General features: G+C 41.0%; 1 protein-coding gene across 4 annotated transcripts in view; it reads right to left on the bottom strand.

Moving 5' to 3' along the window:
• Positions 1-24094, bottom strand: part of ssh (Protein phosphatase Slingshot) — a 103341-nt gene that overhangs the window by 25203 nt on the left and 54044 nt on the right. For all 4 annotated transcript variants that reach the window (XM_067350381.1, XM_012376253.2, XM_067350383.1 and 1 more), the window contains 2 exons: positions 7846-8024; positions 2411-2476 (listed from right to left, as the gene is read on the bottom strand). In XM_067350381.1, the coding sequence (XP_067206482.1) occupies positions 2411-2476; positions 7846-8024 (245 nt within the window). The remainder of the gene's footprint in view (positions 1-2410; positions 2477-7845; positions 8025-24094) is intronic.

A 24094-nucleotide genomic window follows, 5' to 3' on the forward strand; every position in this document is an offset into this window, starting at 1 on the left:
TGACAAATTCTCATCGCAAGGGTTGATCTGAGGGCTGAAAGTTCTTGCATTTCAAAGTCCACACTTGTCACATTTTGTTATTCGAAATTATTTAAAATTTAACATAGCATTGTTAATGCTATTTTAGTAAAGTTGGATTTGCTAATTTGTAATTGTTGCCTCTAAAAACATGCATGATTTTACTTCCAAAAGAGTATATTTTGCTTTATTTAAAAAATAAAAGTAGCAAAGAGAATAAAGTTGAAAAATCCCGTATTTTCTAATAGAATTAATTTTTCTCTATCCACAATTTTCAGGATAAAATATATTCTACTATATTACGATTTTTTTTTTCCTATACTTTCTGTTCAAGGATTTATTCTTATTTATCACTATTACTTCTGCCGCGCGTACATCGTAGCTCAATGCGTCGAGTACGCACGCGTAAATCAATTTGCGAACTATAATGGATTAATACGCCCACGAAAATTCACACTGCGGTCGACATCAAAGGTGTTTGCGCCTACGCACGTCGAGCTGATCGCGCTTTTACAAAAAAATTGACGCGAGCTAACGCTAATGCACGTAGCGATCGGAGGAGACTATTTATAACCCAGACACAGTCCAAGCACACGGCAGTGCCAGAAATAACAAATCCGAAGTCGTAGGTCATGCGATTTAAGACGAATAAGGAAATGACGCCCACTTTGATAACCATTAGCTAGTGTATTCAATTCAGATGTGCACATAAAATAAGCAGCTATTATGAAAAGTAAAAAAGATCACGCATAATTTCTCTCATCACTTCTCAAGTTCCGATTCATTAAGAGAAATATGATGTTGTAATGCCCAAGCTGCTTTTCGCGAATGATGTTGAACACGATTAAAAATAATAATCTATTTGATTCAATGAATTGACATAATTGAAATAATTATCACCTGCGACAATCCGCGTGTGAAAAAATATATTCCACTACAATCACACGCCCATTAATCTTCAATATGTTTTCCTTTAGTTGTACACGCAAGATGAAAAAACCTATCATTAAGAGATCATCGGCCTTTTTTTGAGATACTTTGTTTGTATTTCCAGAAAAAAAAATTGAATAAGAATACTGCAGAAAAATAAATAGTTGCCAGTAAGGCATAAGCCGCGATTAATCTTCCTGGATCTTGTTTGACGTATTTTTTTTTAATCTCGTGACTCGACAAGTGTGACTTGTGCGATAGCGAGGAGAGAACGTGTCAAAATGAAATTCGGATGCCGTAAAATTTAAATCAACCGGTCACGAAACGTCACGGACTACATGAACTCCGCCTCTACTCCATGCGAAGCTTCCCACGGTGCAATATATATGTCGAGTACAACGGCAGTTTGCGGCAAGTTTACGGCTAATGATTCGGGGGTGGGATGACGAAGATGTTATCGATGCGGAAGAGGCTCGAGCAAAGAGAAAAGAAAAGTCAGGCGTGGGCCGTCGCTTAATTGGTCGACATCACAATTGCCCTATGCGCGGTCGGACGGACAGCGGGAACTTTCTTGACCGCCCAGCCTCTTCCGGTGTGCTGGATTTTTTTTCAGTGCAAGCGAAAACACCGCGCCGTCTCTCCTTCCCACACGAATCAATTGTCCTCGATCTCGCTTTGTGGTGTCGCTTTGATCGATCAGCGGAAAAGCGTCTCGTGAAATTGAATAAAATAAAGTTGATTCTTCCACTCCGCTCCGACTTTTGAATGACGACATAAGCATCGCTCGCGAATAATTTTGTGAAGAAGCCGCTTGCGAGCTCGACGTCCGAAGTGGCCTCGCATTCGCTCGACGCATCTTCCGCGAACGCGACAGTCGTCTCGGGTCATCCGTTGTGTAATTACACCAGCATTATCTATTAGCCACGGTTGTTACGTCTATGACAATGACCCTCCTTTTCCAATCGCATAGCTTGCCTAGCGTAACTGACAAGATGTCGAATACCGCAAGAAAATCAATTGTGCATCGCGATTCGCTGTTTAGCGCTGCTTAAGTTTCTCATACGAAAGTATTAACGTGGCGAGTTTTAGCGTATGTCTTTTTAATATTCCACAAACAATCGACCGGGTATTGATCGTACTTAAGATGCCCGTCGATCCAATAAAAATATTTAATCCGGAAAAATTTAACAACGCGATCGTTTTTTGTGACAAAAAAATTATTTTCTCAGCTGACAAGCGAAAAATAGAATAGAAATTCTAGTGTATGACCGTGTTCGAATTAACGTTATTCCTTACGTCAGCGACTTCACACAAACGCCAACTTAATATTAAGAGCAATACACTGGCACGCATTAAACAGCCGTTACGCAAAACATAAAAAACGTTTCAAGTGCCGCTATTTTTTTGCTCCATTCTTACGCCGCTGCGAAACCAGTTTCGTTTATCAGAGATGCAGACTTACCACATGGCCTGAACGGACACTGGCTTGAAAATGTGTTGACGGCCGCAAACGCTGACCTTGAAACCCCTGCAAAATAAGAAAACCGGAAGTGAGACCGCAAAGATCTTTAAAAATCACGATGTATCGAATAATGTTATTCATATGCGACGTACTATTTTATTCCAAGATTCCTTTACAGATTAATAAAAAGCGCATAGTTACAGATTAATAAAAAATGTGTTTAACTCATATTTCTGGTTTTTCTTTGAAAAAAAAAAAACCTGTGGGGTGACTGAAACATCCCACTTCCGTCCGTGTAAAATCCTAGATCTTCACCGTTCGAGGGATAATTAATTATTTTTATGACAATTTGTGAATCAAAAAAATATTATTAATATATAAAACTAATTTCTGAAGTTGTTTCCATATTAACTGCAATTATCTCAAAATGCATTTTATCGATATGACAGTAAGATATCGATTTGCGGACGATCAAAGTTATGATTTCGCCGGTCTGGACAATCGCCGTTATGCTGGCGAACGAAGCGCCGGAGCCACAAAACTGCAACGGTAACGCAATTTTCGCAGTTACGACACAAGAAGGGGGGCACGCATTCAGCGTACATGGCCATTAATTACGCATTATGTAAAGAAGATCGCGCGCCACGCGAGCATCGCGATTCGCTGTCGTAATACACGCAGATTTCCGGGAATGCGTGGCCAATTCCGCGATCGTCTCTTCCAGAAAAAAAGCGGTACTCGCATCAGTCATCGTAGCATACAAGCACAATTATGCTATGCGGAGCGTTCAAGGTATAATGCACACTTTCTCCCATCCACAAGTATTCTAAAGGCAAAATTAGATTTTAATTAACACAGTTCAGCAGGAAGCAGCCAATTATTTTACAATAAAATTTGTTACGTTAATACATATCCATACACATAATATAAAACCCCTCCAAGTTCAAAAATTCAGTATTTTCTTATAATTTAAGTAAATATCGATCGACTTTTCAACACGCTACACGGCTGTATAGCGAGAATAGTTTGAGACGCGCAGCAAGGCTCGATATCGAAATTCGCGCTTTACGCAACCGAGTAATTCGCGATAAATTGCAGTTACATAAGCGATCAAATGAAGAAAAAAATCGTCGAACACCGCCGCGAGCGTTGAAACGCTCGTTGAGTCGCGGACCGTTACGCAAAAGCGCTTCAAGTGGTTCGGAATTTGGGCGTGTTGCATATAACAACGATCTCCTACTCTCTCAGGGAGGCATAAAAGAGATAAGAAAAAAATGCAATTCCCCCCCGAAATTATCCGACTCGCACCGTTATCATCCGGATCGTAAAGCGGACGCCCCCCTCCGGGCGTTCCTCCGCATTCGGATCGCAATTTGCCTCTCTCGCCGATTACAGTTACCCTCTACGCACATTCCGCGAGCGAATTTTATGACTAGCCCAGCGCTCCTTCGAGATACATCGGACGAACAACTGAACTGCATCGAAGTCCCTCGAGCCTGGCGAACTCCGACTTGCGGCTCTCGTATCTCTGTCTCGTACGTCTTAAAATAATAACGCTACAATTTTCCAATTTCAAGTTATTGCTAAAATCTACTCTAACAATTACTCAAATCCTACAGAAGATCTACTTAAATTTTATGCGCTGTAACAAGACCTCAAATTAAGGATAAAACTCCAGAAATTTCGAGATAATTATCCAGATTTTAATTACTGAAGAATGTAAATTTGCCTATGTGTTGGCAATTATATATAATTGATAAATAAAACGATTCTTATATTTTTCGTGATTGAGCGATTGAATTTAGAAAACAAGAGCAGAATGCAATATGACAGAGCTTAATCTGCTTGAGTGGCGTACAAGGCCGAGCTGGATTAGCTTTATATCGCAACGCCACGTGGATTCGATTAAGTTCGCAAAAATGCACTGAATTGTACGTTATGAATAGTAAATACGACCTTTCGCAAGATTCGTTCAATTTGACCTCCGCGGTCGACGTGTGTGATCTTTCCGCGCGCAGTCGGCCGCGTACCGCGCGCGTATCGATGAAACACGTTAATCTCGCGGCCGGGACGGTGAACCGTGACCGTTACGGCGTTTTGCGCGTTAGCTAAATTTTCTTTGTCCGACGACGTTGAAGACTGCAATCTAGAAAGAAACAGTAAGTAGCTGACTCGAGGTTAAGTAAGCGCGGCCGTTGCGGCAACCGGCTGCTGTAATGCTTCAAATCGTCCGATCGAGAAAGCGAATGACGTACGCGAGTCTAAACGCGCGGGGAAGAACTCTTCGCGGGTCTGCGCGACAGCCGCGCTAAGAGAGGAGGAGAGGAGGAAAGAGACGGAGGAAGAGGCAGATGAAAAAGAAAGACGGCCATCTCCGCGCCCCGGGGGTCATCGACATCATAGGAACGCAAGCTGACCGGCGCGCGTTCGCGCTCATTTTCTTTTCCTCCGCCCCGGTCCTTTTCTTCCTTCTTTTCCCTTCGCCACGCATCGGCCGGTCCATCCGTCCGTCCATCCGTCCGTTCGTCCCTTTATCGCTAATTTCGCGAGAATTGCTCGCTCGACCGCGCGCGTCGCCCAGTCAATGTGCTCTCGCGTGGGTGGACTTTTTGTCTACGGGGAAAAGCGCGACAGAGCTCCGGTCTCCGTTAATCGCGCGAAAAACTACGAGCCGGGAGCCGTCCAGACGCGAGCGAGATCGTTTTGTTGGTGCACGCCGTCGTTGATATGAAAATTCCACGGCCTCTTTAACTGCGACGCGCCATCGGCGTTAGATTTGCGCGTCTCGGCTGCCATTTCAGAACGCGAAACTGTAATTTCAGCTGCATAATCGAAGAAACTATCGACTGATGCGTTATATCTATCAGAAGAAACAATGATAAAAATTGTTCTCGCACATTAGCACTTTTCGCGACTTTAATTTAATCTCAAAAAGAAAATTATTCAGAGAAAATAACATTTATAATCTTTATTAATTATTAAATCTCCATTTTTCGTGTGAAAATTGATTTATTCTCCGCAGAAGATAAAATGCGTATGCAGGATACGCTGTCAGAATTATAATATTTTCCTCGATTAATGCAGAGTCAATTTTAGAGTACGCCGCCAATTTTTACGAAATTGTATCCTCAAATGTCACCAATCTTCAATAAACGATCCGGGAAGGGTGTGAATCGCATTGTACGGTTCAATCGTGCCAAACCGTCTGATTTGACTCCGCGTCACGATTTCGCAAGACATGTCGCGACCTTCCGTCATAACCTTGGTGCTCACCTGTCAAGTACCTTGCCCCAACACGCGTGCCTTACGGTAACGCGCTCCATTTCCCTATGCCCGAGAGAACGGTGGCGACCTTCGCATTTAACTTTATGGTGGAGGCATTGCCTATATGTTATGTACGACGTATGTATCGAAATGAGAACGAGCAATTGATTATGCGATTTCGCAAAATAAGTATGCAGAAAATATACGGACAATCGCTCTTTTACTTGAGAATCGCACCCGCCGTTCTCGATTTCGAGATAATAATAGCTCTTAAAATGTATCTTGCAATTCCGCGGATTATATCTCTGTGTATTCTAGACACGATAATGCATAAATTATTTTTATATTCCAATACTGTTGCATGCGCGAGATAGACATTGAGTTCGATTCGTATAATCGGGTATCGTGAATAAAGAAAATATTGATTTTTATTGAGCTACGTCTGATATTAAAATCTATTCAATCATTGGTGTGAAAAGATCCTTTCCACGGCAACACGGATACTCTAGCGTAACTAGAAATTTAGCTGCTTTGAATAAAAGCTACACTTCGAAAACGGGAGGAGAAAGGAGGAGAAAGCACATCGACATAAGCATTGTCTACGCGGACTGCATTGTCTACATCGGTTACGAGCAAAAAGCCAGTACACGGAGTCTATACTTAGACCATTGCTGTTTACGCGTAAACGCCTACTCTGATATTCTCCTTTCATTTCATGGCGCGTACGCACGTCGCCACCGCCGCCGCTCGACGTTCGACTAATTATCGGCGCAACCGATTCAGTCCGAACCGTGTGGCGAACCGTGGCAATGAGTCACTTTAAAGTGGAAGGAATTAAACAAGTTGGCACACAGCCGTTAGAAAGTAGCCGCGTGCCAGTGGGCTTTAAAAATATTTATTGATCGGTCAGGTTGCCGGATATAAAGCAGCGCAACGTCAACATTACGTCTGAAACATCGGAGATTTCGCGCGAAATTTATTTAATCGGAGATACGCGACGTATCTCAAAAGAGTATCGCGTTTCTATTCAGCGTCACAAGTTTTTTGATTAATTTAACCTTAAGAAATATATAGATTTAGTTTTATAAAAGTTGCCTTACAACAATTTTATAAAAGATAAAATATTAAGGATGCGCGTAACATAAAACAGACGTAACAAAATAAACAGGAGAATGAAAATCGAACTAAAATCGTCTTTTATTAAATCCATGAAAAGATTTCTTTGAATTTCAAATTGAAATTATTCGACATTGAAAACTTGTGCTAATTCTTCATCGTATTTGTGTCAAAAACACTGAATTCATTATTAAAAAATTGTTGTGAGGTAAGTATGAGTCATCATACATATTAAAATGTAGCAGATTTCTATTCTACGTTTATGTTCAAAAGAGAATTTGGAAGTTGAAAATAGAGAAAGCAATCATGTCTGAATATCTATCGATACTTTTTCGGAAATCGAGGAAATGGAAACTAAAGAGAATTTCCTGTCATTAATTATACGCATTCTTCAGATGGTAACAGAAACCGTATTAAGATGTACACGATCTACGATAAAACTGACAATTAATCTAACTGTTGTTTGACTATCCGCAAGGTAAGAGAAGACATCTGACACCAGGGTCACCATACGGTATACATTACGTTTTATTGCGCCTGCAGATACATATTCACTTTACTCGTGACGTAAGCGATGACGACGTTCGCAGTTATTGTTCGCGGAAAGTCAACGTTATCTAAATACGATATCTTTTTACCGTTTTATATTTAGAGTCAATGATATAAGCAAGCTTCGAAGCATAATAAAATCTAAATAATCATGTAAAATTCAAAAAATAAATTTTTCAGTTTAATCACACAAAGCGAATAAAAATTTAAAAAAATAGAAATTGCTATCCTTTAAAAACTGAAAACTAGGCTATTCTTTAAAAACGTAAAACTGATTACTTAATATCGAGAACGTTCGCAGTCGGTGAATAACGTTTTGCAACGAAGCATAAATCAGACGGAAATAATGGTATTTGTGCGAGTCTGTAATCATTGAGACGTGCTAATTCGTAGCGCCGCAGGATTATTACAGGAAGGCCGTAATGCTTTTCGTGGCAAGAACCGCGGCGGGCAATAATAATAAAAGAGAATGAGACGAAAGAGAAAAGCAATTGTGTCGGACTTACCCATCGCCGTCGAGAGTGATAGCGGTGTCGGCCAAAACTCGGAGCACGAGACCGACGGTCGCCCTGGCGTGGCAATCGATACCAAGGAGGCAGCTCTCCTCGGCGTCCTGCCTGCCCGTGCACGAGACGACGACGAGATATCGCGTCCTTCCTGGATGCACCGACTCCAGTTTCACGGCCTGAAAGAAAAATGCAAGGAAGTCTCCGATTACTCACACGGCCGTTTAAAATACAACTCACAAATCGGCATTTAAGTACCATTTACGAGGGGACATTTCCAGCTCAAGTTGTTTGTCGAGACGAAATTCAAGTGTTATTTCAGACATTATGAAATCACAATGTGATACAGGCGTGATAAATTTTTTTTTTCAAAATTTAAATGTGCATTTTTAATTGAAATATCGATTTATATTTTTTATAAGATTTTTCGTGGTCAAATGTGAAAACTGTGACAAAGAGAATGTTTTTATGCGACTAACTTTAGAGTTTCGGCGAGTCAGCGGCTCTTTGACGCAAAATAAATCATTAAGAAATGCAGACTCTTTCGAAAATAAATAATTCAGAATAAGTGTAACAAGGTATTTCCCGGTTGTATACGCCGTGATGCCGTGATCACTGTCTTCCAGGGTTAACGACACTATAGGGAAGTAATGTTACACAATCAGCTCATTGCCTTCGCTTCCGTTCGACCAGCTGCTTCCCGCTTGCATCAATATCGATAGTGTAATAATGTAGTACTACTCGCTTTGCATTTCTCCAAAAAGATGATAGTTTTCCACCAATTGTATACATTATCAAAATATGTATACAATGTCGAGTATACTGTTAATTACATTAATATTTTATATTGCAAAAATTAAGTCAAAATGCCGTCGTAAATAAAATATTTCTATCAAAATCATCGATCAAATGTACTCTGCAATAGAATTCCCAGGATAAAATCCCGTGCTGGAATCCGACGGTTGAACGATTAGATGGAACGTTTACAATAATTCACTCGCTCGATTGAACGCGAACGTATCACTCGCGGTGATCTCCGAACAAACGGCCAATAAAAATCTCCGCCACGGACGATGCATTCTGCGCTCCCGAGCGGACTGTTTAATTACTTTCACCGATCCGTCTCTTATCTTGCATCGCGAATACAGTGGGGACTACCGTGGGTAATAGCGGCGAAAGAAACGACAGAAATTACGGGAGATCACACGCATGAGCGAGCGCAAAACGAGCGGCGGCGATGCGCTTCGCCCAGTTCGCGAATATTGCCGGCGCGGATTTTTGTGCCGCGGCGCCGATTACGGGGTCGCGCATTCACTTTACAAGCCGGCTGCGAATCGGCCGCAGAAAACTGTTGTACGGCGCAGCGACCGGAACGGCCCCGCGGTAGGCGTCGGCCGTGCATTTTTCAAATATATAATACGGCAATTAACGCTTCCGCGCTCTCTAAGAGGAATTCCAGTCGCGATAACGATAACAGACCGGATTTCGCCGATGATTATATCTCGGCGCGCACGGCGGATACGGTTTTCTTTCGCTTCGAAGCGAGAAAAAAAGAGGGACGTGCGCTAATCGCGCACCGGCGCATTCGCGCGTGACGCCAGGCGGACGTTAATAAATGATAAGCGCAGGGTTGCCCGTCCCTTCTTTCCAGCGGAATTTAATTAGATCTCATATATCAATATTCTCAAAACAACTAATGTGTTTCTGGGATTTGAAGCGGAAAGGAAAAAACAGTTCACGAATAAATGATGATAACTATTTCTACATCAGGTGATTCATATTAATATACTTTCCAAAAAAAAAGCGCTACTCTACATTTCTAATTTTCGATTTGAAAAGACAATCGAAAATCGATCGATGCGCAATCGTTTGCAATTCAATCTTCCAGAACTGAAAAGTTCCCATTTCCGAAAGGAGGAAGTAGTCGATTAATGCATGCGACGGATATCGCAGTCACGATTTGCCGTTGAACCGTCTCGCTCGTTCCGCTATTAATCATCGAGCGTGGCGACTTCCCGATCGCGATTAATAACTCCACGATTATGCGATCCGTTCGTCCGTACGCGAGCATGTTTCGGGGGCGACACGCCACGAAATCGCAAAAAAGGCCACTAGTGCCTAAGAGAGCCAGGAAACGGCGAAAGTTTGGGCGGAAACGATAGAAAGGGAAAGTCGTCGATATAAAAATTAGCTTTCAAATGGCTAAAAAGTATTAAAAATCATGGAGAATAGAAAATGATTAAGTAATACAATAATTAGAAAATGTGTTTCTCGTGCGCTAACACGTGTTCTTCAGGAGACTCGAATCTTGCTTCAATTATTATTATTATAATCACTGCAATCATTCGTTGCATGCTAATTCGCGCAAATTGTGTTTCATAAAACTGACCAGGACCGCAATTCGGTGTTAAATTAGCTTTAATCGTCAGCGATGGTGCAACGTGGGTAATGTTGATGTAATGTGGACACTTGCATTTTCAGGCCCGCAATTATACGCAGTTAACCCCAATGAATAGATAATTAGCTAATTTACGTCTCTTATGAGACACCATAAGTCACGCGTGTACTTCCGCAGTTGTAATAATCACGAAATTTGTGCAACGGAATGAATAAAATTAAACCGCCAACATGCGATGAAAACTACTTATCTCAAGTTATACTTGAAGCAAAAGATCAGTTTCAGTGAATTTTTTCGCTCGTAAAGATATTGTTACTAACGATATAAATAATTCAATTGAGATCGCGGGCAGAAACACTATCTCTTTTTCATTAGTTATTTAAAATTATAAAATAGAATTTGATAAATTTGATTTATTTTAAATCGACGTTATTAAATTGATAAATGCCGCAGTAAATTGGAAAATTGAATATTTATGCAAAATCTAAAATAGCACACGATTTGAGCATAAAAAATTCAAGAAAAAGATAAATACGTTTTATTCAATTATTGTTGTATGTGAAAAATTGAGAGCGCAAAAATTCTTCCAATAAAATATAAAATTTAAAATTGTTTCATAGTTAAAAATTGATGTAATCTGTTTTTCTATATATAAATTTATTGATTGCAACCGATAAAGTATGACTGTGAACGAAACTTGCTCCGTAAGCTGCGTCACAATTTCTCAGACCGCTTGTCCGGCCTTTCTGTGCGCATCTATCTATTGATTATTACGATCAAATGATCAACCATGCCGGCGAATAACGGGCCCCGTCCATCAATCATATATAACACATTCGATAGCGCAGAGAGGTCGGATATCAAGCCGACCACCAAGTTGCAATTAACACAATTTGATTCGACCGGTAGCTGTTGCTTCGACCAATTAAAGCCGGGAAATTTCAAGCGTGTTAAACGTCAATATAGAGTTATTTACGACATGAGCACTTCTTAATTAGAATCGAGAAATAAATTACTGGTAAATTTTAGCACAAAAGTTCGTTACTTCTCGTGTATAAAAGAGATATTTCTGCCGGCGCTTGACAGGTAGAAACTTTCCGACTTCAATTAAGACGCGCATCTCGCAAGGATCTTCATTCCAAGTGAATGCATCAAAATTAGTGTATATTCATAAAACGCACCATGAAATTAAACGGCATAAAATATACTAAGAAAATGTGAGTCGAGAAAATCTTAATGGCGAAATAACAGTCCCAGTGAATTATTAGGATCGCCAGCGCGGTTGACAATTACACTTTGATGACGTTCGACACGCCGACGCGCTATCTGCGATAATAATCTACATCATCACACTTTTCCTCGTTTTAGAAAGAAAAGGATTAAAGCGCGCAAGAATCAGGAACGAGAGCGAGTCACTTTTACCACGCGATTTACGCGTTGTTTCACATTTCGCTCAATATTTTTCCACCGTATTTAAACATATATGAATCTTCCGGCTTATTAAAAATTTATTTTTTCACCATATAAAATCTAGAAAACTAATTAAACATAATGTTTGAAAATTATATATTTTAATACTTCAAATATTTTAATACTCAATCTTCAAATCGCTTAAAAAAAAAAGAGGCTTCTTATCGAATTATAATCTCGAAATTTATTTCGCTGAAAGTTTTTCAGTTTTGACCCAGTTTGGAACGTCAATATTAAAATTGCGAAATCTCCGGCGGAGAAAAAGTTGAGAGAGATAAAACGAAAGATAATGTAGTCCATTTTGTATGAGCATCGCGTACTAGAAGACGTATCGGATAGATATGTGTCAGCGATTTGAGATACGAGATTGCGAGAAACTCTCTTGTATGCCATTAGATTCGCTCGCCTAGGAATCATATCTCGATCCATCAATTCGTGATGAAAAGATGAAGCTGGAAGTTGAACGGCGATCAACCGTCTTAAGACATGTAACGGTGCGCTCACCGTTGACAGATCACTTCCGCACGGATTTAAAGTCACGTGAGACATTTCATCGAGGTCGCGTCAGTACTTATCGATCTCAACATTTCATGATACAAAATTAAAAGAAAAGTGTACACGTGTTATATTTATTGAATTAAATTAATAACAATTATTATTAAACAATATTCTTTCAGGAACTAATTCGAAAATAGGAGTTGCAAACAAAGCGGCTGAGAGGCACTGATGTTTCTCGGTAAAGAAACAAATTACCTAGGCATCGCATGTGTGATTTTATTTAAGTCACGTGCCACAGAAATTACAGCCCGCGTCGCGGTTACACGCTTCGTCTCTGGGGACCGCTCCCATCTTTCGAAGCAGGCGACGCCTAAACGAGGTAATCGTTATCGAAAGTTGGAAAGGATCCTAAAGAGGGATTATGGCGAACGAGAGGAAGAGTCCGATGCGCTCGGGGCGTAACTCATAGCTGGAGTGGACGATAGTATCTCCAGACGGTCATCTCTCCCGCTGTATACTCAGAGGAGAAGCGCGGGTTACGAGAGGACGCGCTTACGAATATAGTCCCGGCTGGCTTTTTTTTGCGCGTCCTTGAAAAGGGCGGCGGGATGAACCTGAGTCGGGTTAGCCAAGGTCGCGCTCGTCGGACATCTGGACGATTCCGGCCGGTGCTGCTTTTTACGCAGCAAAAGCATAAGTTAATAAGTATTCGTAAAACATTTCGTTCGTCTGCAGCATCGAGCAAACAAAATCTTGTTCTTGAATTCTGTTTCTACTAGTTAAAAAAATTCTGGCCTTTTAATAAATAATCTCTCAATTTCTCAGTAATATTTGTGAATCTAGAATTGCAAGATGTTGCAATCGTCTTACTTGTTTGTCTACTCAAACCAATTAATTTTAAACAAAATTATTATACATCAAGAGACACGGTCGTGTATCTTTCACGCTTTACTGCATCAGAATATCGGAGGTAAACGTGTCTAACTCTCGAGGCAAATGTACATATATCGAAAAGCACGGCATTCGTTAACGTCAACAATCGGGTCGCTCGTCCCGATATCCAATCGATTCTCGAGCCACGGAGATCCCACGAGAGACGTCACGAAAGGCCACTGCCGCGTGAAAGTGTTTCGTGATCGTGTCCCGTGATCAGCCGTGCCGGCGTTCGCGAACGCTCGCGTGTAGGCAGCGTAAAATACGGCACCAGCTGCCGCATCCACGAACGAAAGCGAATCGCGAGAGAGATGCGAAAGATGCGCGCGCGATTTTCTCGTCGGGCCCTTCTTCCGCGCCGCGGCGATAATCGGCCGTAAGTCATAATGAAATATTAGAATAAACGATCGGAAGGCGGATTTGATCAAGAGATAAAAGAGACGAATGATGCTGCGTCAGTGCGAAAATATACGATTGCGATTAATTGAATCTACAATATATTTGTAATAATAACGCAAATAGAAAACTTTTTTTTAGCTCTTCAGAAATATCCAAGAAGAATCATGAAAGAATTTATATTTTGGATCTTTTTTTTAAATATTTACGAATAAAAGAGAGATGGACTTCATAAAGAGAGATTAATGGACCTAATAAAAAGAAATTAACAAACTTCATGGAACTGAGATGAAACCATGAGGCCTGTCATCGCCGCGTCGCTTGTTACGGATCGAACCCGTCCATTCAGAGACGAGTGCCTTCTTGACGACAGACGAGACACGCGTTTTCAACATCCGGACGACCTTCAGGCTTCTGCGGGGCTTTAGCGTACATAGTGGGCGGTCCGCGCGACGTTCCATTTCTCTGTTTCGTGCGTACGTGCTTGTACGCAGCTCTATCGATCGGTCGCGGCCCTTCGGGACATTGCGAGGAGACACGCCGAATGCAGCGCAGCGGCGTTTATGACGAGCGATGATGACTCAACGAGTTACTACGCGCGCCGCTGCTACCAGGCAACCAAATAAGGTCTTCCCCGTTCGGTGTTCCTGCACCAAATGCCGATCGGCAACATTGATCCATTCGAGGCCAACGTGAATAAAATCATTTCGTTATCTACGCGCGTGCACTCACATTGATCGAGATCGTCATCGAGATCTGGACAACCTCGAGCGTACGTCTCGCATTTCTGATCACTTCCGGTTACATCTCGTGCTGGCTGATTGAACGTGCACGTTTCGAATTGCTCGCTCCGAAGATATCGCGAATGCAACGCTAATCTGATTTGGATTAAGAGATATCGATTGATAGATGCATTTTCTCGGAGCTCGGCTTCAATTGCTAAGCTGAATTGTACTCGACGAATCTTCTTTCGTTCTTTTCTTCGTAAAAGTTATTTTACGATAAAATATCGAAATCTCATACTGAAATTACTTCTAAATGCGTCGAATGGATTCTAAATACTTTTTATTCGTCTTTAGCGTAATGTTATAAATCGTATAAGTAGCGTATAATCATAAAGTATGCTTAGCATAATAAATCGCGAAATATATGAGCCCATTAATATTCCTAACACAAGTGCATCGGACGAGTTATTCCGATCTACCAGCGTATAACCTGCATAAAACTACATAAAACTTCATTTTATTTCTTTTTAACTTTAAAATTCTCGATACGCATCCTGCTACGCGCTGGTATTGAGAATAATTCAGAGATTTTATTATTCACAATTCAATTACGGTAAAGAAACATTCTTAGTAATATTCAAACATTAATATCTATGCTTATGTTAGTCTTGGTTTTTATGACAAACCGCAGGAGATATTTTCCTGATTTCTGATTAGATGATAAAATCCCGTTGCCATAAATTATAAAAATGCACTCACATAAAAAATTAAAGAAAAGTCAAGAAGTAAAATGCTTTAAAACAAATAATTTCCACGAATTTAAATTATATCATTTAAAGTGCTCAATATTCGAGACATTGACGGCAATTAGCGTAAAATTTCATTTGCCACATCTGCAGCATGAAAAATTAAACTTGTCGAAGTTATATCATCAATAAAATCATCCGATAAAAGCTGATATTGAAACGAAGAAAAATAATAAATTTATCTTCGTTTTTTGAAACGTTATTTTGACGAAAGGCAGCACGCGGTTTCATCAGACGCGAATAAACCGGAAGAGACGATTCTTACACTTCAGATAGCACGAAAACCAGATTTGCGGATAAACTTTTTAAAGACACAAGCAAACGTGATTAATTTGCGAATCGTTTCAACGGTCGGCCGCGAATGACGTAAAACTTAGGTTGCTGTTAAGATTTTCTTGCTTGGGTTCAGCGTACTCGAATACGCATTCAAGCAGAAATATAGTTTGTTATTAAAAGAAGAAGAAATAGAAATGTGCCGTTGAAATGCTTGAGTTAATTGAGCAAGAAACCGTTTTGCGCAAACAGAGAAATCCTTATTCGCGTGTCTGCCTTTATGCAGAATATTTAAAGAATATTTTATGTTAAACACATTTACATTTGTTGAAACAGAAACAGATCAAATTTAAAAGACTTACAGATATGAGAAGTAAAAAAGAATGCTGCGGAAGGTCGTTGACCAGCTACGCTCGGCTCACGTGATTCACGCTTGATTATTTTTCTTCAGAAATGATCATCTAACATACTGAATATTTTCACACGAGATTCAAAGTTCAAGTTTATCCTAAAGCTTACGATATTCCAAGGAATCCCTACACGTTATAAATTTATTCAATTGTTTATTCAAATAAATAAACTTTTCGTAATATGCATAATTTTTTATCATGATAAAAAGTTTTATTAAAATCGGTCATCTAATTTTACTTTTAGTTAAAAAATTAACCCAAGAGTTGCGTAAGTATTATTAATAAACAGAATGCAATAGGTTAAAGCGATAGATCTGTTTGCACGATTTATTACAGGCGCAGCGACACGTAAATATTACATTTCGCGGGCAAAATATCGCGCTCGTTCATCTTCACGGAAATAATCTGCATAACTGCAATTGATTTCACGTGCACGTCTATCAGAATAACACGCGTAACAATGCAATAATCGACCCCATCGGCCTTGCAGCCATCCGTCGCGAAATTCAATTTATCTCGGACCACCCGGTAGCGGTTATCCACTTGCGCTGTCCCTCTTAACATCTGCCGCACCGGCCTATCAGTAACATTTTACACTCGATTGGTTTACTCCCAAACGATCGCTTTAAGGGAAATGATTCCGGTATCGAAAGGTCGCCGAAATCCGTCAAAATGAAAGAGGATTCCCCGAAACTCTCGACGGGACTCTTGAACTTTCTCACGGCGATCCAATTACGTGCAGTGCAGCGAGTTTGAATTTGCGCCATTGGTTCACCGCAGGCGTCCGCTCGCGTTTCCAAACGGCGAGTTCGAAAATGGCCTCCCCGATTAGCATATGTTTACATCCGAAACTCGGGAATTTGTTTTGCGACCCGGAAGAGAGATCAGAGAAAAGGGTTCTGCTTTAAAAGCTCAAACACGATTAACTATTCACGTTTTTAAAACATTTATTTATGCACCCGAAGAGAACAAAAAATAAAGATGGCATAAAACATGAGCGGAATATAGAAATGTAAATGTTATTTGTACAACAAATGTTTTACGTTGCGTAAAAAAAAACAATTTTTACTCGAATATGCTGACAGCGTGATCAGTCAAGTTACTAGATGTCAAGTCGATTAAGGCTAATAATCGTGATTAAGACTCAATCAAACGAAACAGGAGTGTGAAAACTAGAAACAATCCAGCTTTAGAAACCTTCGCTCTACTCCAGATAGCGCAGCTTCATCGAGTGAAACGAGTTGTTCGGATGACTGTTAAGGAGAGAAAAAGAAAAGAGGCTGTTAAAGGCTGTCGGCTTGCCCTTTGGAAAGTAGAGCAAATTTATTAGGCGCTTGCCGCTTACTCGCGTTGATTTATTCCGATTTGTCATTATATACAATTGTAACAACACGCGCCGGCACGATCGCTCGGAGGATTAATTGCGCGGAAAAGAAACCGTACGAGCTGTCTCTTAACGCGCTCTTTTTCCACACGTTCGCCCCTGATTCTATTTTGCCGCGAGTCACTTTGATGTCCGGAAAGCGAGAGTGGAACGATAGTCAGCGGCGGTTTAGTCGACTGCCTCGGTGAAAGCGCTTTCCGGGAATCAGGATCGTTTCCATGAGTTTTCAAAGGAGACCACGGTCGTTAATTTGGCAAATTGCAGGTTGCGCGACCGCTAAACGAGGTTCGCGGACAAAGAGGTGAGATCAACGTCTTTTGTAATTCTTGCTCGTTAATTCCGCGACATAATCATGCCAACTGGAACTGAGACTGGAGGAAACGTCACGAAGATATCATAAAGACCTTGATTCATCTGGCATTGTATTCTGAAAGATCTCTAAAAGTTTTCGCACAATTCTATTCTCCGCGATGGAATCACAAACAAGCGCAAGAATAAATTTTAATTCACCCAAATTTTCAAACAAAGCGAAATCAACATTAATATTCAGATAATGTTTGCCCGTTATTATTAATCGTCGTTTCATTATCATTAATCGTAATGAACAATTTAATACCAACTCGATTGAAGTTGACTGCTATCGCTCTCGGCGCTCTTACGTCGATGAAATGCGCGTACATAATTAATTTGTCACGGCGATTCACCCATTGCGGCCATATCTGCCACCATTGAGATAGTCGCCGCGTTAATCGCGCTAACTCGTGCTATTGATCGTTACGTGATACCGTTACGCGCGCATGGCGGCTCCTGGGAATGAGATCTAACGTCATTTTTCACACCTGCGCCACGATAAGTAGATCATGCTCATAAACTGTATGAGTAAGAAACGCAAATGGCAACAAACATAAAACATGATAATATCAGTAAAAAAACAAGTATCGACAGTACCCATTACTGTCCAGTCTAAAATATTGCTTTTAAGTTTAATTATGATTTTACCAGAAGAGGTAAAGCCTCGATATGGCGCAACTTTCAACCTTCGCTCATTGAAATTACAACCATTATTTTTCGTTTCGCTCGATCAAGCAAAGAGAACAATGTGTAACGCGATAATGAAATTCTATCCTTCTTTTAGTTAGTGAAGTACAAAAACATTGCATGTTGTGCGTGTACGTGGATATATTAATTTAGAATATAAAATAGAAATTTAAGTATAAAATTATTTAAAACTCATAAAAGAGTATTTAATTTAAATTTGTTTCTCTAAACATCTCTATTTTGACTTACTTTCAATCAATTTTTGTGACAATTCATAATGATAATAATATGTAAACTATGATGATTTATAATAATATGATTGCTATTTTTTCAGACGGATAAAATACACAAAAAGCGAGTTTCAATAATATTTTTGGACATCTCTTATACGCGCAATCTAAATTTCTCCAGTATATTTATTTAAACAGCAATCAAATAATCATTACATCTCTTACAAAAGATTTCGTGTTTACTTATTTTACCCGCTCGTATCCCGACACGAAAATTAACGTTCGGGATTGCCACACAGACATCTCACTTCAGCGTAATTTATTGCACACTTCGCCATCCTTCTAAAATCTTTTTTTTTGTAGCGCCCGCCGCTTGCTCGCGTAATCCGGATCACTTTTTACACTGTGATTATGTCATGAAAAAAAAACGAAACGTGCACATGTTTTGACACGATTCGCATTATGCAAGAGTGACGCAGTTAAAGCACTCATAGTTTTTGTCAGCATAAAAAATCTGACAAATTTCGTGGCACACTTGCGTTTCATTATTAAAGTAACTGATATATTGCGACGTCATGATTTATGCAATTTCGCGCGACGCGCGAATTAAAGACGCGATCAATTTGCTGCGATAAATCGAACAGCGTGCCTCGTAATTCTGATTATCCCATATTAAACAAACGAAACTCAAACTCAAGCACAGCCGCGTGTAAAATTATCAGACGCATTAAATCTTCAGAAATAACACAGCTAAGGCGCTTCAACATTTCCCAATAATAAATTAAGTCTCAACCATTTAATTTATTTGAGTAAGACGTATCTCCTGACATCTCAAATAAGATGTATCTTGCTTCATAAGAAATAATATCGATAGTATTATCTCGGAATTCTCCGGGAGAAACTTAATCGGGCTTAAGTCAAGCGTCAAGAAGAGAGACGTATTCTAGTAAATTCAAAGAAATAGAAAAGTGTTTTCAGTACCGGTGAAAAGAAATGCGTCTGCATTCTCGCTTCTAATTACTTTGTTTATAAACTTCCACGTATTTGCCGGCATCAGCTATAAGACCGATACTTTCGCTCGTAACGCACGAGTCGATGCTTCCCCGTATATTCGCCGGCGATTCCAGACCGACCGTTTTTTGCCTCCATACTTCACCCGATTTGTATCGAATATAAATTTCCAGTGTGATAGCGTCGCGAAATTAGTTGCAGCGTACGCAGCAGGACCGTTAAACGGCACTTTCTAATAACAGGCTTGTTCGATAATCGCCCGGGCGGGTTGCACAACCGGCCGGCGTAGCAACGAACGCAGCGATTCGCGAAATCTATTATGTGGCTCAATGACGAAACGAGTCGTTTTGCAGAAATGCCGGAATCACGATTTCCATCTTGCTCTATTACTGACCGGCTGATACCTGCGTCACGTGAGCCCCGGCCGACAGAAGTCTCGTTGTGCTGTCGCGCGTCACGTGACCCGGCCGTGATGAAAGTGTGTCGTGACCAGTCGCGCATTGAGCCACCCGAGACAATTGTAACACTTAAAAAAAACTCACGATAAGCAACAGCCGACGCTTTACACGCTCTTTGCTGACGTTTTTTTTTTTGTTCTTCTATCAACTCGGGAATATAATTTGCCTTGACTTGAAATTGAAGAGACTTGTACTCCATCGGGGTTATCGACGAGTTCGCTCACAATTTGATAAGCAGAATTCTCTTGTCCTATCCGATAAATTAGTACTCTATATATTTTCTCTATATATATATATATATATATATATATATAATTTTCTATGTATAAAAAATAAAAAAGTGAAATTAACGTTTTTGCTACGTATAAGAAGTTAGAGAAGCTTCTTGCACCACTCGCAAGGAAAAAGAGTGCCGCGGTGAAACTAACAATTTATGAACGGGGTGTAAAGTAACACCCGGTGCGACCATTCACATTATGACAAATCGCGGTGCTATTCACGAGATAATGCCGGAAGTGGCCGCGCGGTGTTTATTTACGCCCCGACCTAACAGCCGGTAATAGATCTCATCGTAGTTACTAGTAAATCTCGCTTTTCAGATACAATTTAAAACCGTAAATTATCATCGAGTCATAATACGTAGATTTTCTCGATACCGCGATGGCAGAAGATAATTTGTTTCTCCGCAGCGCCGATAATCATTTCTAAACGCGAGAGACACGCAGACCGCCGATATATCGCCGTGTCTTTTCAACGGAACAGTCGACTGCCGGCGACGAGATTCCCAGGACGAATCTTTTTGCGATCGACTGGTCGGCGGTGGCACCGCGGCGGCTCTCGCGATGAGTTTCGTGGCGATCGGACACGCCGGTCTGAAGAGGCCAGAAAATTACCGCCGAAAAGAATGGCCGGCGGCGTTGCTCGCTCTCAGAAAACCACATACTGTGCAGCGGCCTGTGACGGCCGGCGCGAAGCAGCGGCGCGGAACGCCAAATAAATCACGACGTTCGCGCCAAGCGCCGTGGAACTGCTCATCCTTGGAAAAAATTCCAATTTTCCAACGGCTATTAATCCTCTCGCGAGCACCGCGGTAACAATACGTCAAGCCCATTGGCCAATTAAAGAACTTTCGAGTTTCAGTAGATTAACCTTCTTCTCAGTCCGCGCAGTATAATTATAATTAACATTTACCGTGTTTGTATACTAAACTATAAGTACGGACACTTTCCCTTCATATATTATTCGAGATAAAAATGTTTAACAAGAAGCAGATTTGAGATTATAAGAAAGCGCATTTTTTATTATTTCTTTTATCACTTCACTTTTTAAGAGATTATTATCAATATCTTAAAATAAATATACGTTTTCGATTGTTGAAAATTATTCATGCTGGAAACGCTCATTTTCCTTTGTTCGTGTCTCTAAATGTATCGAGAAATATGACGAATAACAATACGTTGATAGCTAATCTTATTGGCACACGTTACTTTATCTGTACAATACATTACTTTATCTATGCAACACTCATCGAGTGCCGACAAATATTATTTATTATTTTTGTAACAACACGATTTTGCTATACGCAACAATAATCGATAATATCTCGATTGCACTGGATCAATCGCAAATTGCGATCGTATGTTCCGTCGCGAGACTCGCGATGTTATCGCTGAGTCGAGACGATTGTCCGGCGTATCGACGTTTACACAGTTTTATCGCCGAGCGTGACCTCACGAAACCCCGGAAAAAGCAGTCGCGCAATTTATCGCGATAGCTTCCTCCGTTGAGCGGCGAGAGAGATTCTCGGAAACGTGAAGTGGATAAAAAAAAAAAAGAGTATCAAATGATCCGAGTACGAAGAAGAAATCCGTAACGTGTAAACTGCTATCCTTGTTCCCGGGATATCATAAATTGCCGTGATGAATCGATACGGGCAATCTTCTCGAACAGAAATAGAAGCGACTGATCTATTTTCCTCGCAATAAATTTTATTAATGCTTTCCGAACACTATTCTTACATCACGATCGCTATGAAACGCCACGAAGTGGCTATCAAAACGATTCGCGGCGGCGAAGGAACTGGAAGCGCGCGCGTGAATAAAGCACCGGAAGTGGGCAACTGAATTGCGGGTTAATGGTCAGCCGGGTCACTGACACTTTCCGCATAAAAGGTTGCGGGCCCGCGTCGCGCGAGTACGCGCGAGTTTGAGCACGTAAAAAGTAACGGGGCCCTGCTGAAAAGAAGTCGGCGAAACGACCTGTAGCGAATCGCGCGCGGCCCCCTTACCTCGTTGTCCTTGTAGGGACCAGTTTCTCGTCGCTGCCCGTCCGGCGCTCCGAGGAATCACCGAGGAATCACGTCGCTTCCTTTCAAGCGCGCCCTTTCAAATTTAACTGCAAGTGGCACGAAACGAAAACACGGCGAACAAAACGAACGGACCGTGAGCGTTTCCGCGACGCTCCACATCTTTATACTATGAGTCATACTGTGCGATCGATCGCGAAAATTCATAAGAAGTCGAATCGTCGATCAAAAGAAGCCGATATGCACGATCGACTGTTTTATACGAAAAGTATTTCTTCGCGGCGCTTCCGTGACGTTCCGCATTACTGCGCGAATCATGCCGGCCATTAATTTGCGAAAGCTCAATTAAATAAAAAATTAAATTGTTGATTAAAACAAATTGATCTGCATGATCGATGGCTTATGTGCAATATATTTCTTCGTGGCCCAAATTAATGTCGATTGATTAAAATTGATTAATTTAACTGTCTTCTGGAATATTGTAAGATGTAATCTTTCTTTATTATAACGCATCTCGTAAGAAAATATCCAAATTACAAAGCAATTTCACTTTGATGTACAATCATCATCTTCCGCGAGAACTAACGGGGCGAGTTGACATTGCGTGACTGCAGATAATGAAAATTCCCGCGAGTGAAATTTCGAGATGGGAATCATCGCAAAGCGGGAACTAGCGGGAACTGCATAACCATAGCGTTGCGCTAATTACTATTTTATTTAGCCTAGAAACATGGTATCATCGCGTCGTGTAACGGCAAATTATAAAAACCCATTGTGTCTAGGATATGCGCCTATTTCCCAAGCTTTTCATCAAGACGTGCGCGTTTTTATCGACTTAATTCAGATAAATCGCCTCTCTTAGCTCAACAGCGCCGGTGAAAAAGATGTCAGCGGAAATAAATAACAGAACAAAATAGAATTTCATCACATTGATTACACACAACGCTGCTTACGATCCATTCGGTATGATCTAGTGGGATTTAGTCTAGATGCCAACAGAAGCGCTCTCCTCGCGATGGCAGCCTCATTTCCATGGTAATCGAGTAGCTGACAGCTAGAATACCCGCGCAATCGACAAAACGATTTACGAGGTCGCCGGTCGCGGTGGTAACAATGTGCGGTCCATAAAAGCGCCCACGTGTCCATCCGCCCGCGTTTCGCCCGGCCTCTTCCCGCGAAGGCGAGGAATCGCACCGGGAGATATTTACGAGTCCGCGACGCAACAGTATTGCTAGCAGCTGCAGCTGCTAGTTTATCATTAATCCTACGAGGCTACGCATTATGCCGACGGGCCTCATTTATCTTTCTCGCAACGGATGACCGCGACGGGGAGTTTTATTCGGTGCGAGATTTTTTGCCGCGGAACCTTCGGCGCGACGACCAATCTATTTTATGCCGCGCGGTTAATCAACGAGATAATTGCGCTATTGTAAAGCCTTCGTCCTTTTTGCTCGTAATTTATGCGAGAATCGCTGCTTCCTAACGCGCAATGATTAATTTGCACCGAAAGCTCTGAAGAACTTATCGCGTGACAAGAGTGCAAATCATTATTTGACTGTAAGCTGCATTAAAACGAAATGTGAGGATTGGCCTGACAATCGCGATAAATAAAAATAATCTTAGTCAATGCGAGAGAAAGAAATACAAGTATATAATTCGTGAGATTATTCGTGAAATATGTGACAGGCACAGTCGTCTGCGCAATGACCTCCTTAACGGTCGCATTTCGAACTGTCAGTCTTTCATGATCCATAAAACGTAATTAACACATTACTCCACATATGTTTCACGTCTTATTGACTCCATTTCTCGGTACTTACTCTCTCTAAACGGCGATACTCCAGATTACGAGAATGTCGCGACCGGTCGGATTACTAACTGTGAGACTTACGTTCCGACGTTCGTTAAATTAAT

Source organism: Linepithema humile, chromosome 2 (assembly GCF_040581485.1).
Source record: "Linepithema humile isolate Giens D197 chromosome 2, Lhum_UNIL_v1.0, whole genome shotgun sequence".
NCBI classification, from domain to species: domain Eukaryota; kingdom Metazoa; phylum Arthropoda; class Insecta; order Hymenoptera; family Formicidae; genus Linepithema; species Linepithema humile.